Source organism: Berghia stephanieae, chromosome 5 (assembly GCF_034508935.2).
Source record: "Berghia stephanieae isolate SIO BIC M18660-M18661 chromosome 5, UCSD_Bste_1.3, whole genome shotgun sequence".
Taxonomy (NCBI): domain Eukaryota; kingdom Metazoa; phylum Mollusca; class Gastropoda; order Nudibranchia; family Aeolidiidae; genus Berghia; species Berghia stephanieae.
This window is the reverse complement of record NC_088364.1, coordinates 53,289,793-53,309,715: the sequence shown is the minus strand read 5'-3', so window position 1 is coordinate 53,309,715 and position 19,923 is coordinate 53,289,793. Positions and strand designations below refer to the sequence as shown.

General features: G+C 34.2%; 1 protein-coding gene across 2 annotated transcripts in view; it reads left to right on the top strand.

The window, feature by feature from the left end:
* The window catches only part of LOC144973188 (DNA ligase 1-like), a 63,236-nt gene extending 43,638 nt beyond the window's left edge, over positions 1 to 19,598 (top strand). The window contains exons 10-23 of one of the 2 annotated variants that reach the window (XM_078915331.1): positions 2,870 to 2,926; positions 4,264 to 4,501; positions 5,349 to 5,450; positions 6,692 to 6,860; positions 9,189 to 9,288; positions 10,170 to 10,255; positions 11,591 to 11,706; positions 12,891 to 13,097; positions 14,062 to 14,278; positions 15,315 to 15,397; positions 16,183 to 16,335; positions 16,827 to 17,024; positions 17,858 to 17,950; positions 18,741 to 19,598. In XM_078915331.1, the coding sequence (XP_078771457.1) occupies positions 2,870 to 2,926; positions 4,264 to 4,501; positions 5,349 to 5,450; positions 6,692 to 6,860; positions 9,189 to 9,288; positions 10,170 to 10,255; positions 11,591 to 11,706; positions 12,891 to 13,097; positions 14,062 to 14,278; positions 15,315 to 15,397; positions 16,183 to 16,335; positions 16,827 to 17,024; positions 17,858 to 17,950; positions 18,741 to 18,824 (1,903 nt within the window). In that variant the 3' untranslated portion in view covers positions 18,825 to 19,598. The remainder of the gene's footprint in view (positions 1 to 2,869; positions 2,927 to 4,263; positions 4,502 to 5,348; positions 5,451 to 6,691; positions 6,861 to 9,188; positions 9,289 to 10,169; positions 10,256 to 11,590; positions 11,707 to 12,890; positions 13,098 to 14,061; positions 14,279 to 15,314; positions 15,398 to 16,182; positions 16,336 to 16,826; positions 17,025 to 17,857; positions 17,951 to 18,740) is intronic. The other variant, XM_078915332.1, reaches the window with a different exon arrangement.
* The last annotated feature ends 325 nt before the right edge of the window (positions 19,599 to 19,923 follow it).

Below are 19,923 nucleotides of genomic sequence, written 5' to 3'. Positions count from 1 at the left end.
AAATATTCGTCTTTCAAATATCAATCGATTTAAATGAACCCTCTTCTTGGTGAAAACTTTCAAATCTGGGGCCTCAGATTCGGATATTTTAACAATTAAAAAAAAAAAAATCGTTGTTATGTTCATTTATGTATATTACTTAAAACTTACCTCATTGGTTTGCAGCGGTGTGTACTTAATAGCGGGTATGATAACCTAAATTGTTATATGGGCTCATTGTTGTAATGGAAATTTCTCAAACCAATGCAAAATAATGTCCACGAGAAAAACGTTAAATCAAGCCCATAATTGTGTTCGGTTATCAGACCTGCAAATAAGTACACATTGGCTTGCAGCATGGGAAAGAAATATGGTCTGATTAGTGTTGTGAAAATTTAGTATTTTTTTTTCTGAAATGAATATACGATCAAATTAAAAGTAAGTGCACAATTATATTTATACATATATATATATATATATATATATATATATATATATATATATATATATATATATATATATATATATATATATATACACACATACACACACACTCTGTAGTTCGGTACTTGTTTCAATGGAATTAAGTGGAGTAATCTCCCCAAGATGCCGTTCTCAAGGACAAAACACATTTTTTGTGATCAATATCATCCATTCAGTCGTTGACAATGCTCAATGATATTTGACTTTGAATCTTCCGCCTAAAGCTTGGTTCATCTTCGCTCATCATCATCATCACAATTCCGCCTTTTTCAAATTTTAGTATGAAGTAAAAGGACTCACCACAACCACTACTTCAACGTCCCTACCATCACTATAACAACCAACACATCATCATCATCCAACCTCAACTTCTCCAACAACCGCATCGGTACCCCTATCACTATTACTACAATCACAACCACTTCATCATCATCTTCCCTACCACTAGAACAATCAGCACATCATCATCCCTACCATCACCACGACCACAGCTACCACCACATCATCATCCCTACTACCACTCTTACATCATCATCATCATCATCATCATCATCATCATCATCATCCCTACTATCACCACTACAACTACCACATCGTCGTCACTACCACCACTTCTGCAACCACCACCATATAATCATCATCATCATCATCATCAACATTCTTACCACCACTACCACAACCAATACCACCATCTCATCACTATTTCTATCACCACCACTACATCATCATCACCCCTACCACCACCACCACCACCACAACATCATCATCCGTACAACCACTGCTACTGCAACCACCACCACATCATCATCCCTACCACCACTCTACTACAATCACCATCACATCATCACCCCTATCACCACTTCTACAAACTCCACCATATCATCAGCCATCCACTAGCATACTGCAATCACCACCTCAACATCGTCCCTACTACAATTACCACCATATCAGCAGCCCTACAACCACCGCTACTACAACTGTCACCATATCATCATCCCCATCATGACCACAATACAACAACCAAGTCATCATCCATTCCACCACCACACTATAACCACCACCACTTCTACAACCAACACTATATCATCATCCTTACCACCACCACGTCATCATCCCCATCACCAACACTACTACAACCACCATCACAGCGTCATACCTATCACAATTACTACATCTACCACCCACCAAATAGTAGTAGTAGTCCTTCAGAGCCATTAGACTCATGGAGCACGAGTTTATCCCAGTTTTTATAGAGCGTGAAATGGACAATAACAATTGCTTACTATCCTTTGGATAGGACGCTAGTCTATCGCAAAATACTTTCCATCAAATGTAACAGACCCAGCTACCCATTCACTGCTGGGTAGACAGGGGGATCAGAAAAAAATCTCGACAGCACCCGGGATCCATTTCGGGGATTGAAGGAGGTGGGGGGGGGGGGTGGGGGTGACATTGTATGATCACATGGTATAATATTAAGTAGGTAAGATATTTTGATTGTTGTAATTTCTCTTTCAGCTTTTGAAATTACTTGAATGGTGTCAGAAATTCCTGTGAGACACATGTTATGTTGCATCTCAGTAAATTGTAATGGAATTCCTATTAAAAGGTCATTGTCGCATGGGTGGGTAGTCATGATTTACACGCTGAAATTAGTATGCTCCTCTTTACCAAAATCTCGAGGTGCATTTACCAACTTGCTAAGAGTTAAAATTCCACATTTTTTTTGTAACCAGTCTGTTTCACCCCTGATATCCAAGGCTTCAAGCAAAGTCACTTGAGAAAAGTTTTAAAAAGATTTGAAGCTTAGGTCTTGGAATTGCTTTATAAATACACTCACTCAATCCCATGACCAGATGGTCGTCGGGGGTCTTGCGTGAAGCAGAAGTTACAGTCTTTCTCCATGCCTGCCTGTTGCGCCTGCCTGTTGCTAGCCCTATTTAGCAGCTCCGGAACTGACATCTCTGTCCATTCCTTTATATTGTCCAGCCAACATCTTCCTTTGGCGCCCTCTTCTGCGTTGGCCTTCGACTGTGCCCTGTAGGACTCCTGTTCAGGCTACCATGTCATGTATGGTGTCCAAACCAAGACAGTTTTCTGCATTTCACAGTCACTACAAGAGGTTCTTGTGGGCCTGCCCGAGCTTCTATTTCTTCCAGGACGTCTTCGTTTGTGCAAGCTCCATATATGACACGCGTAGCAGTCTTCTATAGCACTTGCTTTCAAACACCCTTATGCACCGTTGTGCATCCATTGTAAGTGTCCAGGATTCGAATCCGTACAACAAGGTTGACAACACCAGTGATTTATACAGTTTGATCTTTACATTAAGACTCATGCTACTTTTCCAAATCTTTGTTAATTCACAAATGGAAAAAAGATAAATTGTATGTATTTATATTATCAGAGTGCCATACCTCGCCCTTGCAAGAACCTTGGAGCTCATTGAAGATACATCATCGAGGTGAGGCCTTATCGTTTTATTGTTTGGTTGTTTTAAAAAAAAATTATAATGATATTCTGGCTTGTCTCATTCTGTAATTTCTCAGTTTGTTTGGTTCTAAAAAAAAAAACTAAAAAAAATTTGAGCTTTTATATAGCGCAATATCCACTAAATGTGCTCAAAGCACTTTACAAGGGGTCCCTGACCAACGGCAACACATAACATGTAGAACGAGACATGATGCCTGTTAGGCGATATTACAATTTTTAGGACAGAGGCAACGCTGTTAACGGCCAGGTACTCATTTTACGCCTGAGTACGGTGAGAGAATGTGAATAAAGAGCCTTTTACAGGGACTCAACTATGCGCCGAGCGAGGCTCGAACCCAGGACCTTCCGATCCGAAAGCGAGTGTCATACCACTAGACCACATAGCCTCACTGTATGCTGTGACTCATTTCATTTTGGAGATGATGAAGAACTACATAGGTCTTCTGTTGATTTTTAAATCTTTACCAGACTTGGTTGGTGTGATTTTTGTTACTTATATCGTGACAGCACCTGCCATATAATATATACCCAAATTTAACCCCTTTTTAAAAATAATTTTAGTTCTTTTTTTTTCTTTTCTTTTTTTTTTGGAAAGCGCAGCAAGTTGAATTCAAAATTTTCCCTTCTGAGTGAAGTTTTTAAGCAAAATGGTGGGGAAAAAAATTGAAAAAGATTATTTTAAAAAATCCTAAAATAGTTATAGGTGATCGATCTGAACTATGCTACATTAAATCTGAAACATTTTTAGTGTGGGTTTTTATATTCTTGTCTGTTTTCTTCATTAAATATACAGATTTTGTGTTTATTGACTGAGGTAGATTTGGTTGATAAAGTTTACAACATGACACCCATAGCACTTTGTTAAGAATATAGACATTTAATTGGTGTCCCATTGGTGCGCACTGTAGATATATCTTTAAAGAAAATAAACGACCTGAGGGTTCAAAAGTAGTTTTGCATGAACCATTTCCAGCTGATTTGTGTTAAAAAGTGATTCAATCGTATGGTTAATCATTTTTCCCCAACAGTACTTTCCCTATAACTTGCCTTTGTCAAGATTTTAAAATCCTAAATTTATACAACTTCTTCTATTGTCTCTATAAATGCCTTTTGCTTCCATATTTACAATTTTTAGTCCATTGAATTTATGCAAATCAAAATTTTTATTAATTTCTTAGTTTACTTCTTTTTTTTTCCCTCTCCTCACTTTTTGCTTTTGTTTTCTTTTTTTTTTCTTTTTTGTTTGTTTATTTTTTTCAAACAAATCTCTATGTTTTATAAAATGCATTTCTCTTTACTTCCTAACAGACTAAAGATGATTGAGATCATGTGTAACTTCTTCCGCTCTGTGATAGCCTTGACCCCTGGCGACCTTGTGCAGTGTGTATACTTGTGTCTCAACAGGCTGGCCCCAGAGTATGAGGGTTTGGAATTGGGGGTTGGTGACATGTTGATGATGAAAGCCATCGCTCAAGCTACCGGTCGAAATGTGGATAAGATTAAAGCTGATGCCCAAGAGAAAGGAGACCTGGGCATTGTGGCAGAGGTAGCCATTTTAAGTTAATGAATAGAAATTGAAGGAAACAGATTAAATCATTAGGATTCAATAGTCGTAACGTCCTTCCTTCCTAATGACGCATGGTAACTAGTAACACTGGCTCTAACTATCGAACAATGGCGGACGCCATATGAAATATTTCTCCGGCGAGCATAAAGGGTATCCACAGGAAAAAAACCCATAAATTTGATCATATTTTGACTTTTACAACTTTTTACTTTTCTGATCACAAGGCATATGGAAAGTTTAGCCAGCATGAAAATAAAAAAGTAATGATTTTCTTTGTTTAGAACCAAGATGGCCGCGTTGCCAGGCGTGTGACATCAGATATTGAATCGTATGGAATGGAGTCAAATTTCTCAATGCAATACAGACCATTAGTGCAATAAACCTAGATCAGACGGCCTCCATTTGTTTTAATCTGATCACCTTGATTATAAATAAAGTGTATTTTTGTGTCAGAGTTAGAGAATAGGTCCTCATTTCTGATTTTATGTTTCAATTTAATAGTCTAGTGAAAAACCATATTGCAGCTGCTGCAGCTCTCTTTTCATATTCTTTATTGGTTTTTGAGCATTCACAACCACACAAGAGATGCCAATACAACTGTGATTTAAATTTTTTTTTTGTTTTTCACATTTTTATTGATATAGGTTTTTTGTTGTTGTTTCCAATTTCATTTCATATAAAAAAATAATGCTTTTTGGAGGACATACATGTGTAACAAAATCAACACTTAATTTTACTCCTGCAAAAGTACATAACATCTGATAATAATTAGGGAGCACAGCCCAGCCATGAAATTCAACAATAACCATTACTAAACTCTTTGCAGACGAGTCGAAGCACCCAAAAGATGATGTTTACCCCACCAAAGTTGACAGTCTCTGGTGTTTTTTCCAAGCTTAAAGAGATTGCATTAATGTCTGGAAATGCTGTAAGTCAATCAATCTATTGTCTTGTTTGAAGTGGTGGACAAAAATGAATATTACATCTTCATTAATGTCATTGTGTCACTGATATCCAACTTTTATCCTGACAAGATGTGATATTTTCTCCTCTCTTTCCCTTTGAATTCTAAGATCGCACTACAATTTGGTTGGTTTCATTTTTGGATCGAAATAGATTCTTAGCTGGGAAATTTTTTTTTTTTTTTTTTGAAGCTGGTATATTGAATTTTGTTAATTTACTTTGTCAATTGCTTCCAGTAGCTTAGTATTTACTGTCATTAATTTATTAAAACAACATTATCTAGTTTTGATACAAGACAAGACCCCAATAATTTTAGTATCAATAATTTTATAACTCAATATCAATAATTTTAAAACTTAATAACAATAATTTTAAAACTTAATATCAATAATTTTAAAACTCAATATCAATAATTTTTAACTTAATATCATTAATTTTAAAACTTATTATCAATAATTTTTAAACTTAATATCAAAGTACTTTAGGCCTACAGCATTCACATATTACATAATGATAATTGCCATGGATTTCAAAAGCTTTTTGCAGGATCTGTCAGAACAATTGAAAATATGCAATAGCCTATAATGTGCGGCTTTGTGGTCTTGTGGTATGACACTAGCCTTTGGATCAGAAGGTCCTGGGTTTGAGTCCCACTGATGCATTGTTGAGTCCTTGGAAAAGGCTCTTTACCAACATTGACTTCCTATACTAAGGTGTATAATGAGTACCTAATCGTTAACAGCGTCTGTCAGAAAAAATTGTGTTATCTCCTTACAGGCATCATGTCTCATCCTACATATGTTGCTGTTGGCTAGGGACCCCTTATAAAGGGCTTTGAGCACATTTAGTGGATATTGCGTAATATAGATGCTCTGATTTTATTTATTAATTTTAAAAGATAAGAATTGCATTTACTTACTCATTTCGAACCAGCGACCAGCTGAGCTTTTTAGCCCTTCGGTCTTGTGCCCTGGCGTAAAAGTGAGACGTCCTTTGTAGTTTTTTCAGATGACTAAACAGTGTGTTACTGATGCTTGGATTTGGTGGGAGGAATGTGCATCTGAGAATTGTATTTAAAAACTTCCTTAATTAGATACTAATTTTTGATTATTTTTTTCCAGTGGTACCATGATCTCTGCTACATCACGTTTAATATATAGATAATTTGTATCTTGTGATTCAAGCAAAGTTTCAATCCATTAACAGGTAATGGCCAAAAAGATAGACAAAATCAAAGGAATGTTTGTTGCCTGTCGGCACTCTGAGGCACGCTACATTGTGAGGTCTCTGAGTGGTAAATTACGCATTGGATTGGCAGAACAATCAGTGCTCACAGCACTGGGTCATGCTGTCTTTCTTACACCCCCATCTAAAGGTAAATTGCTTCAATGAGTGCCAATCATTTTAATGGAATTTTGAAAATGGTGCTTTTATCTTATTCTTACTTACTTACTTACTTATCCAAACCAGCGACCACATGAGCTCTAGCCCTTCGGTCTTGTGCCATGACCTAGAAGTTAGACGTCTTTTGTAGTTGTTCCAGGTGACTATAAAGTGTGTTACTGATGCGTGGATTTGGTGGGAGGATTGTGCATCTCAGGTCTTCAAGAGGTTGACATTCAAGCAAGTGGTGTGTTACTGTTTCATTGGGGTTATGACATAGGGGGCAGGAAGGGGATATGTCTTTTGTAAATTTGCTTAAATGGTTGTTGAGCGGTATGTGTTGTGTTCTTAGTTGAAAGATGATGCTTTGCTGGTGTCTTCTGAGCTTATTTAGGCAATCAGTCTTTACAGGACTGGTCATATGGGAAAACATACATCTACCCGTTGTGCTCATTGCCCAACTGTTCATCCATTCTTCTCTCTTATTTGTTTTGATTATTTGTTTCGCTGTGCCTAAGGATACTGGAATTGATGGTTGTAAAAGTGTTGATCCGAGTCTGGCCAGTCTGTCTGCATTGTCATTTCCTAGTATATTTGAATGTCCCGGTATCCACTGGAGAGATAAGTCTACTCTGTGTGTTGTAAGGAATTCATCTAGTTGAGATCTTAAACTATTGAAGGTTGAGGAGAGTTTATCTTGGAGAACTGATTTGGAGTCTGTGAAGAAGACAGTGTTTTGAAGTTTTGAAGGGTTTAGCTGGAAAACAGAAGAGAGGTGTCGCAGTGAGGCTTCTATTGCAACTGCCTCTGCCTCGTAGTTTGAGCCGGAGCTTCCGCAAGAATTGTGGATTTTATCACAGGTTTTATCTGGGTATTCTACTACAAACCCATACCCAGCATTTTTAGTTCCTTTGTGGGCAGATCCATCTGTGTAAACATGTATCCAGTTGTCTGGGTATTCTTGTATTGTCTTCATTGCTAATGTTTGTATATCTGATTTGTTTTTATTTCTTGTTGTTTCTTCTATGAGGTTAGTCTTTATTTTTGGAAGTTTTAGTTCGGCGTATGGAGGTTTTTGACTGATTAAAATAGATTTTTCTCTTTTTTCTGGGAGTCTGTGTCTTTCATTCAAGTTGTTAGCAATGTGTAGCAGGGATTTTTGTTTTAATCTTGTTCTTGGTTTCCATTTCTCTGCCAGAATTCTGTTTGGATGGTTTTCCTCTTTTCGTTTGTATCTTTCAACCATTTCAAGCACTGCTCTTTCTCTGCAAAGTCCAAGTAGTTCCACATTAGTGTGTATTTCACATGTGCTGTGGGTGTCGATCTCAGGGCACCGGAGATGAAGCGAAGGGCTTGGTTTTCTATTCTGTCCAAGGCTTTATGTGTGTTTTTACTACCTACATTTTGGAGGACTAAATTGTAGTCCATGACGGAACGCACATAGCCTAAATAGAGTTGTCAAAGCGAGTTTTTGTCTGCTCCCCAATTAGTACTGGCTAGTCGTTTTAGTAACTGGAGTCTCTTTGTGGCTTTGATTTTTACATTCTGTGTGTGTTTGTTCAGAGATAGTTGTCTGTCTAACTGTATGCCCAAATATGTGGGGTTTTCTTCTTTCACGGGTCGATGGCCTTGGATGGAGAGTGTTATTTCTTTCTTGGAAACAGGATGGCTCTTAGTAAATATAGAGTAGACTGTTTTATTGCAATTTACTATTTTTTTAAAAGTTAATGATATGCATCACAGCACCTGTCGTATTTTGTCTTACAAATGTTATTTAATGTTTGGTATCCACACACCTTTATTAAAACACCAGAGAATTATAAAGAGATACATAACATGATACGATTTGTAACATACCAAAAAGAGCATTATGTCGGAATGAACCCATTGCTTAAAATTTTCTACTCCTGGCCTATGTTGTATACAAATACCTCAAAGTCACTCACACCATAATACAGGTAACAAAAAGGTAGTCAATTGATGAAAATTGCATCAGTTTTAACATATGTGGTCTTGTGGTATGACACTAGCTTTCGGATAAAAAAGTCCTGTATTTGAGCCTCACTTGGCGCATAGTTGAGTGATTATAAAGGGCTCTTTACTCATGCTCTCTCACCTTACTCAGTTGTAAAATGGGTACCTGGCTGTTAGCAGCGTTGTCTCTGTCAGAAAAAAATTATAATATCGCCTAACAGACGTCATGTCTCGTTCTGCATGTTTCATGTTGCTGTTGGTCAGGGACCTTTTGTAAAGAACGAACATGTGTAGTGGATATTGCACTCTATAAAAGCTTCACATGCTCATTCTGCATATTTCCCAGAATTCCCTCCTCCAGTTGTTGATGCTGGAAAAGGACTGTCATCTGATTCCCTTAAGAAGAAAATGGATTCGGCAGCTCTCACCATCAAAACAACCTATTGGTATGAATTGAAATAAGTTTTTGTTAGATAAATTCATCATTTATCTCGGGGTCAAACTGAAGATGGTTAAAAATAAAATCACCTCTATAATGACAATACTTAACATTAATATTTTTGACGTTCAGTTTAAAGAAAATAAATGGAAATTTTAAGGATATAGAAATTTTTATTGAGGTTTGTTGGATTATCGAAAAAAAAGTGAAAAGTATATTTAATCATTTATTATTATTATTATTATTATTATTATTATTATTATTATTATTATTATTGTTATTATTATTATTATTATTATTATTATTATTATTATTATTATTATTATTATTATTATTATTATTATTATTATTATTATTATCATCATTATTATTATTACTATTACTACTACTACTACTACTACTACTACTACTACTACTACTACTACTACTACTACTACTACTACTACTACTACTACTACTACTACTACTACTACTACTACTACTACTACCACTATTATTGTTATTATATATTATTATTATTATTATATATTATTATTATTATTATTATTATTATTATTATTATTATTATTATTATTATTATTATTATTATTATTGTTATAATTATTATTATTATTATTATTATTATTATTATTATTATTATTATTATTATTATTATTATTATTATTATTATTATTATTATTATTAATAATAATAATTCCAATCATTTTATAATTATTATTTTTCACTTAGAATCCAATCTCACTCTCTGTCTCTCTTTCTCATTCTGTATCTGTAGATTGACAATTATAATTTTAGTTTGAGTGAGATTTTGGTTTGAACTTCTCTTGAATTTTACCATACTTTCAAAGAAAAGTTGTATTGCTCTTTTATCTATGTCTTCGGATTCAGTGAACTTCCAAGTTATGATTCCATCATATCAACAGTATTAGAGCATGGCCTCCACCAACTCAGGGAGCATTGCAAACTCACTCCAGGTAAAATTAAAAGAAAAAAAATCCATGTAAACACATTGTTGATAACTGTTGTTTTACATCGTACTTACGTTTAAGTTATAACATGCACTTAGTCTTGGATTGTAAATTGAATTTTACCTCCAAAAAATGTCATTTGATGATGAATTAAATTATTATTATTATTATTATTATTATTATTATTATTATTATTATTATTATTATTATTATTATTATTATTATTATTATTATTATTATTATTATTATTATTATTATTATTATTATTATTATTATTATTATTATTATTATTATTATTATTATTATTAACTTTCTTTATTGAATTTCAGATAATGTTAATGAATTGATGAATTGTGTTTATTATCCAGGTGTTGCATATATTATTAACTTTTCATGTTAGTTATTGACTGAGGAATTGTTTAGAACCAACCTCCCAAGGGGAAATTAGTCTTTAAAGTCTCTCTCGAATTAAGTCAGAGATAACTCGGGGGTCAGCTGAAATGCAACACTTAAGATGCCAAGAGAGTGGTTTGAATTCAGATCTTCCACGTTTAAGTGCAATGTCTTATTCGCTGTGCTATCTAAAGGATTATTCACTGTCCTATCTCACTGATTATTCACTGTCCTATCTCACTGATTATTCACTGTCCTATCTCACTGATTATTCACTGTCCTATCTCACTGGATTATTCTTTCACTCTTATTTGTTAAATTTGCTTATATGGCCCTGTCCATCTGTTGTAGTTTAAGTCACTTTCAAATAGTTAAAATCTGGGTGGGGTTCCTGACCTCTCATAGTGGGCAGGGAGGTGCATGCTGTGTCTTCTATCCCCTTATATCTGTTTTCCAACATGATTTCTGTCTTTGTCTTGGAATGAGATTACTTGGTTTTGTCCTGGCCCTGGCCGGAGTCCTAGCTGGGAGGGAAACAATCAAATGCATAGTTATTGTTTTGGGAGATGGTATTTTTTTCATTGTAAATCATCTCTCTGTTATGTACTGTTACTCTTTTCATTTTTAACATATGATTTGTAAACATTTGAGTGTATTCCTCTTAGTGGGGACCTGTGCTGGTGTTTGGAGACTTTTAGGTGATCTCAAACTAAGTACTTTGATAGTGTGCTCTTGGAATCTACATCTGTTTCCTATTTGAACGAATTCCCCTTTGTCTTAACTTTTCTTGGGTGCTTTAATTGTAATTCTAGAACTTTTTACTATCCCATTTTCTTCCTTTTTACTGGCGCTGATATGACCTTAATGTGTTGCAAGCGCCGTAAAACCCTTAAAAACAAAAAAAACCAAACAAACTAGTTAAAATAAAATAAAAAATTTTTTTTTTAGGTATCCCTTTGAAACCAATGTTGGCCCATCCAACCAAAGGTGTGAGTGAAGTCTTAAAACGATTTGAAAACATGGACTTCACTTGTGAATACAAGTATGATGGTGAACGAGCACAGGTTAGAGTTTGATTTACATGCTACACTTTTCAAATCAAAATATTGATGTGTCTGAAAGTATTTCAAATAATCTTTTTTTTTTAGAATGGCATTGACAATAATGCTCAGATTCACGTCGTCAATTTACACGAGGAAAATGAAATGAAATTTTACATTTTACATTCTAAAAGAATTTAAAAGGATCTTTTATGTTTCTAAATACTATTGTTGTTTCTATATCGTAAATAGTAAGAAATATATACAATACATATTTAATTAATTAATAACTTTTTTACTGGACAGTGGTTATCACTGTATCAGGCTATAGAAGGTTTCATAATCACCACTTTCTGGCATGGCAATTGGTCAGTATTTAGCACAAGTGGGCAACGTGTAATTATTTGCAGGTCTGTTAACCCAATTAGTTGTGGGCTTTATAATGTAATGAAAATACTCCCAAACCAATGCAAAATATTTTCATTTACAACAATGTCAAAACAAGCCCATAATTACTATGATTATCAGACCTGCAATTGTGTGCAAGTAGAAAATGAGCAGCAGCTTCTAATGGTGCTAATACTACTATGTTATGATCATTGACCCAATCAGCAAATTATTCACCGCATTCGTGCACCCCGGCATTATGAAAAGCTGATGACAAAGTCGTTTGGATGCCTTCTTTATAATGTGTATATTAGACCTCTTATTTAAAGATCATTATTTCAAATTATGAGGTCTGCCATGAAACTCTGACTTTGTGTGCTAGACCTTATCTTGACTTGCACTTTAAAAAAAAAGTGAAAAGAAGTGATTATATTAGTGTTTTGAAAAAGGTAGGAAAACTTACTTGCCCTCAAAACTGTCCAATTGACATTTTAAAATCAGCATAAAGTCATCAGATTCCGGTGTGTAAATTCAATCTACTAAATTATGTTTTCTTTTCCCTTTTTAGAAAAAATTTACAAAATTTATTTTACATTCAATAAGACAATTTTTCATTAATTATAGCGATTTTTTTTCAAAGTAAAAACTATTTTTTTACTCAATTAATGATCCTTTTTACTTATTATTTTTTCTTCTTTTTTTTTTACAAATTTAATTTGAATTCAATAAGACAATTTTTCATTAATTACGCTGAATTTTTTCAAAGTGAAAACTATTTGTTCTTTGATTTATGCTCTTTGTTACTCAATCACTTCTACCAGATCCACTTGCTGGAAGACAAGTCAATACGTATCTATAGCCGTAACTCAGAAGACAATACCAGCAAATATCCAGACATTATCAAGCGTATGCCAAAAGTTTTGGGATCAGAGGTCAAATCATGTGTCATTGATTCTGAGGCCGTAGCCTGGGATGTGGAAAAGAAACAGATCTTGCCATTTCAGGTCCTCAGTACCAGGAAAAGAAAGGTGTGCTAATTTCTTGTGAATTTGCATGGCTAAGTGGTCTTGTGGTATGACACTCGCTTTTGGATCGGAAGGTCCTGGGTTTGAGCCTCGCTCGGCGCATAGTTGAGTCCTTGGAAAAGGCTCTTTACTCACATTCTCTCAATGTACTCCGGTGTAAAATGAGTACCTGGCCGTTAACAGAGTTGTCTCTGTCGGAAAAAAATATGTAATATCACCTACATGTCATGTCTCGTTCTATATGTTACGTGTTGCTGTTGGTCAGGGACCCCTTGTAAAGCGCTTTGAGCATGTTTAGTGGATATTGCACTATATAAATGCTCTATTTTTTAAATTTAATTTTTGTTAAAGGGAACTTAGATAGGGAGAATCAGAATGTCTGTAATTCTTTAATGCAACTCACAAGAAAGAGAATGTTCAATTTGTGCAGTTATGTGGTCCAGACATATGACACTCACCTTTGGACTGGAGGGTCCAGGGTTTGAGTCCCGCAATGAGCTGAGTCTCTGGAAAAAAGCTCTTTTACTCTTATTCTCTCACTGTACTCGGGTGTAAATTGAGTACTTGGCCGTTAATAAGCGTTGTCTCTGTCGGAAAAATGGTAATATTGTCTAACAGGCTTCATGTCTTGTCCTGTATGTTAAGTGTTGCTGTTGGCTAGGGACCCCTTGTAAAGCGCTTTGAGCGCTCTAAGTGGATATTGTTCTATATAAAAGCTCAGAGTTTTCTTTTTTCATTTTGGTATTAGATATACTGATTGATTATTGAAGAAAATAATATCATTCATTTTCCTCCAGAATGAGACTTCTACATTTGTTGTGAGGCAGTTTTTAAAGTAAAAACAGTTTGTTTTTATTTTTATTTTAAAATTATGATCTTTGATAAGGAGAATACAGTTATGTATGTTTTCAAGATGGGTAATTATTAATTCTATATGAAATTCAACCGTGATTTTGTTTCTTTTCAGGATGCTGATGAAAGCAAGATAAAAGTCCAGGTGTGTGTTTACGCCTTTGATGTGTTGTATTTGAATGGCGAGTCCCTGGTAGATCAGCCATTCAGAAGGAGACGAGAACTATTGAGGTCATCATTCAATGAAGTGGACGGGGAGTTTGTTTATGCCAAATCGATGATTTCATCCAATACAGATGAAATTCAAGACTTCTTAGACGAGTCTATAAAAGGTTGGTAATCATTTACTTTATGTGGGTCGGTTCCTCTGTCTTGTACATCTGCTTGCAAGCTGTTGGAACTAATTCGGACTCAATAATATAATTATGAATTGAATGGCTGTGCTTTAACTGATAATAGGCTGGTCACAGAGTCTCTGATGCTTTTGTGTATGCAGTTTCTGGCATGGTCATTAGTTGATGAGGAAAATGTCTATGTGCTTGAAACAAAGAAAAATTATATTTTGTAGTGGAGATATGGAGATCCATTCAAGATCTTAGTACTAGAATTATGATATTTTTCAAAAGTATAATACATTTGTATTGGAAATATATTATAGCATAGAAACCGCCTTCATATATAGCTTGTATTTTTCCATGGGAATCTCAAATGTATGACAACATGGCGCATGATGAGTGTATCTTTTTCTACTTTTGTTTGGGATAGAGTATCATCGGAATCCATTTGAATGAAAAGCTTTGTTCTTACAGAAGTTTGTTTTAAAATTTTTTTTTTTGCAATTAATAGCACCTTCCCTGAACCCTTCAACAACACCCGGGTTAATATAGATAATAACCATTGATGCTGTCCATCTCTTATCCATGGTTCAATTGAAGGACTGGCTAGTGGTTTATTAACTTTCCACCAGATCAAGAGGTCACATGATCAATGCAAGGTGAAGAAAATAACATTATTCTCATGACTATTTTGGAAATTTTAAAAGATGTGTACACACAATCCTACTGTCATGAATAGACCAACATTAAAAAAAAAAAATAATAATGGAGGCGTTTGAAACAACCTAGATGGTAAAGGGGATTTTATATAGAAATGAGTCATTTGATTGGCAGCTGTTGCTATTGTTTTGGGCTTTGAAACATTATTTTGAAGTATGGCAAATTAAAATACATTCTTCTACTTATATTAACCTTTTTACCTTATCTGCTGAAATGACCTTAAAGTTAGTGTCACAAACAGCAACTCCTGCAAGCAAACACACATCGGATTAAAAATAATTCTTATTTTTGCATTCTTATATTCTCTTAACAGGAAATTGTGAAGGTTTGATGGTGAAGACTCTTGATGTTGATGCCACATATGAAATTGCTAAGCGATCTCACAACTGGCTGAAGGTAGGAACAGTTCATCAATAGATTCACTTATATATTTAATTTATCTGTTATAAATAGTGAAGTCCATTCAAAAGAAAAAAAATTTGGTTCGGCATCCAAGTATAAAATATGTGAGTAGGTATCAAGGGAACAGTTGTTGTCGTGAGCTGATATTTTGATGGAGAAATCTTGTTTACTCTGATGAATTAAACACTTTAGATGATGTAGGTATTTAATTATGAAGAATGCAGAAATAGAAGGGAAATAACTTTGTACTCATACACTCTGCCATTTATTCATTCAGCCTTATATTATACTTTCAGATCAGATTAAAATAATTAAAATTTCGCATTATTTGCTTGATCAAAAATATATAACAAAACAAGGAGCTGGGTTTTAGATCTTTGAAAAGCACTTTGCAACTGCAAGGTAGCAAGCAATTGTTACTGTTTAACTCCACAGAAACCAGGATATACTTTGGCTCATCGGGCCTTAACCCTCTCCTTACCAACTATAGGAAAATTGTCACATTTGTTACGATACAACCAACATTTTTATTATTCAAATTTCTCTAGTACATCATAAAATTTAAAGAAAATTGACAGTGTGTTGTAGAGCATGTTTTGCTACAGAAATTATTTATCACAAGAACTTACTGCTATTGTGTTTGAGTGATAAAAAAATCTATTTTTTTTATGTTATTTGGGTGTGAAGTTTTGGGGAAAATCCTAAAAATGGCTGGTAAGGAGAGAGTTAAAGCTTTGACGGACTTCTTTATTTTATCATGATTGGTTTTTAATCCTTAGCTTAAAAAAGACTACTTAGAAGGAGTGGGTGACACTTTGGATGTTGTCGTTATCGGAGGCTATTTGGGGACAGGAAAGAGGACTGGCAAATATGGTGGATTTCTCCTGGCTTGCTATGATCCCGATAATGAAGAATTCCAGTCTATATGCAAGGTAGGATAAGATGATACCTTATTCATCCCATGAAGAGAAAGTTTATTTAAAAAGGATAGTAAACATTATAGGTTGATATTTTCCATTCCACTTCCTACAACATTTTTTATTTGCTAATATTGCAAACATTAAGCTTAGAATTTAATTTAAACATTCAAATAAACAGAATTTAAAAATTTTAATTTTTAAAATTAAAAAAAAAAAAAATCAATTTGAGAATCTATTTTAATTTGCTTTGAAGTAAATTCAAATATTAGTTCATTTTGTCAAGTTTCATAATATACACTTAAAATTGACATCGCCCATTTAAACAAGAAATAGAAGGAAAGGACCCTAAAGCAATTCTGATAATATTGACATCTGGATTAGCTAGTTGACACCCTTATTGATTAATTTAAGAAAATATTCAATTTGTTTAAAAGTGTGGCAATTGTTGACATTCAGTTATCAAATTCCCCCCCCCCCCCCCCCCCCCCCCCCCCCCATTCTAGATTGGTACAGGATTTACAGATGAAGACTTAGAGAAGCACCATAATTTCCTCAAGGACCACGTGACACCCAAACCCAAATCCTACTATGCCTGGGACTCTGCCCATGAGCCAGATCATTGGTTTGAGCCTGTCCAGGTGTGGGAGATCAAGGCAGCTGACCTGTCCATCTCTCCAACACACAAGGCAGCCATAGGACTGGTAAGAACGATAAAATTCATATGTCATTGCAGTTTGTAGTCTAATGGTGTGACACTCGACTTGTCACCTGTTGGTCCTAGGTTAAGTCCCGCTACAGGCGGCGGGGCAAAGTAACGTCCTTTGAAAAAAACTTTTAACTTTGATTTTCTCACCAAATTCAGGTGTAAACTGGCTATCTGACAGTGAAGAGTGTTGTTTCTATTTTTAAAATGTGTAAAAGTGCATCGTCTCTTGTCCTACATGTTTAATGATGATGTTTGCTAGGACCCCTTAAAACGCGCCTTGAGCATAGTGTATATGGATTTTGCACTGTGTAAAAGAACACATTTTTAAAAATACAGAGACCTCAGAACTTTTGGTCTTTGATCCATTTCCACATTGTAGTTTGTAATGAACAAAATGAATATAACAGCTTTAAAAAAAGAACAAAATATCTACCACAGAATGTTTCGGGATCAAAAGCATTCTTCATTCAACAACAACAACAAAAATGAAAACATAAATACATTACTAAAAAACCAAATCGACTGTTTAGTAATGTATTCATGTTTTTATTTTTTTGGCTGAAGAATAGTTTTGAGCCCAAAATAGTCTTTTTTATTTTTACCTCATTTGAATTATAAAGAATACTTGGTTTTATTATGCATGAAGAGATTAAATTCTTTTTTAAAATTTAAAATGTCATGATTTAGTTAAGTTACATTACGTGTGTAGTTTAAATACAAAGAGACATAAAATTGCTTTTCATTATCAATTATTGATAGAGGGGAAAATATCAGTATTTGGATTTTTTTCATCATTTAATTGAAATGTATTTTGGCTTGATTTTGTAGGTGGACAGCAAAAAGGGTATTTCATTGCGCTTTCCTCGTTTCCATCGGATTCGTGATGACAAGAAACCAGAGGAAGCTACTTCCGCTGCTCAGGTAAGCACACAAGCTTTGTTCCTTTTAACTCTCTTGAGTTCATATATTTGGAAAATCGGACAAATTTGTTCGATTTTCACTGAGGGTGAACTTGAGAGCGTTAAAAATTACCCTTTTTTTCTGGATAGGTCTTAGTCTGCTAATGCTAATAACATTGCCAAAGATTCTTGGGAACAGAGTAGCATATTCTCCTTGACTATTAAATTCCAAATATCATGCCTTTACTGGCGCTGATATGACCTTAATGTGTTGCAAGCGCCGTAAAACCCTTAAAAACAAACAAACAATCACTTATTATATGGTCTAAACACCTCAAATATTAGTTTTATTTTTAAATGAGACAAACCAGTTTCTGTTTTTAATGTTTTATTTTCAGGTATTTGAATACATTTGGACATTTACATTATGAGTCATGAACAACATCCAAATTATAATATGTGATTAATATTGTTGTCAACAAAAATATCAAACAATTCACTCAACAAATAATTTGATGAATGTCAATTTTCAACTAAACTATTGGAGGCTAGATAGAAACTCTTTAGGAGGAGTCTAAGAGAAAATCCAGAAATACCTGCCAACAAATGGGTGTCTTTTAATGATAACGAAAAACAAAGCAGAGGTAGATAGAACACACTTTTCTAATTGTAATCCCAAACTCACATGGAAATTTTCAGAGACAATCGCTCAAGATAGAAGTTAATGGCCCACTTTCAGCCCAGAAATTAAGAAAATAAACGTAGATGCAAAGTCATCATTATTTGACTGATTTTCTTTATTTTTCCACCAGGTGTGTGAAATGTACAAAAGTCAGAGTCAGATACAGAACCAGGCCAAGACTGACAAAGGAGATGAGGAAGATGATTTCTATTAATGAAAATGCCAACTGGGACTTGGTTTGAAAAAAATAGAAAAAAAAAACAACCAAACAATCCCTACAGTACATAATTCTAATCAGTTATCTATTTAGAACTATACAATATGTAAACTCAATGCCAAATACCGATCCAATTCCTTTTTCTTGTATTCGGAAATTCCTCTTTCAGCATTGAAATTCCTACGAGGGGTGTCTGAAACTCCTGTGAGCCAAATTTAAAGTTGGCATCTCTGCTACAGTCAAAAAGTTATTTAGTTTTTTTGAGTCACTTCCCGTGTAGATGTTGAAGAGTAAAATAAAAAAAAAAAAAAAAAAAAGGAGGAGTGAAATTGAAATGAAAAATAAAGCACACATTTATAAAACCTGTCATTTTGTAATGAAGGAAATTTCAGGAACATTAGAAATAGCGGAGAATGCTTTTACAAATGTTTGGGAGACATAATTTTACACATACATTGTAATTGTAAATAAAATAGAATTCTTGCTATGTGATCCCTATTAAAGGATATATGCTGAGTGGTGAATGTTTAAATGTTCTCTATTAAAAGTATTATTAAGAAATATGGAGATAGATGAAAGTATGATTTAAACAACATCTGCTACGAATAATAGGGAGAAAAGATTGAAAAGAGTAAAATGTATTTATTTTGTAAAATGGCCCAATGTTATCTTATCTTCAAAATCTCTTGTTCAATATAGGAGGAGAAAAAATGTAAAATTTGCTTTTCTCTTCCATTGTTTTATAATAAATGGAAATGTAAAATACTAAAATTTGCCTTCAGTGTGAAGTTAAAATGTTTATTTTGCTACAAGTGTGGTGTCTCTTTTGTTTTGGTTGCTTGCTTTGAATGTCAGACCAGTTTGGGTAGTCTGATAGTTTATCATCTATATTATCATAACTTTACATTTATTTATTATGTTCCTTTTATTGTTCTAAAGTTACAATAGAATACCATGAAATAAAGCTATACCTGCCTGAAAATAAAAAAATTAATGACCAAATGGAACTAACAGAAAAATAGATAAGATCATGATGAAGGCTTAGGTATGTCCATTTGTCCTCATCACACAAAACAGTCTCGATTGTCTTTGGCTG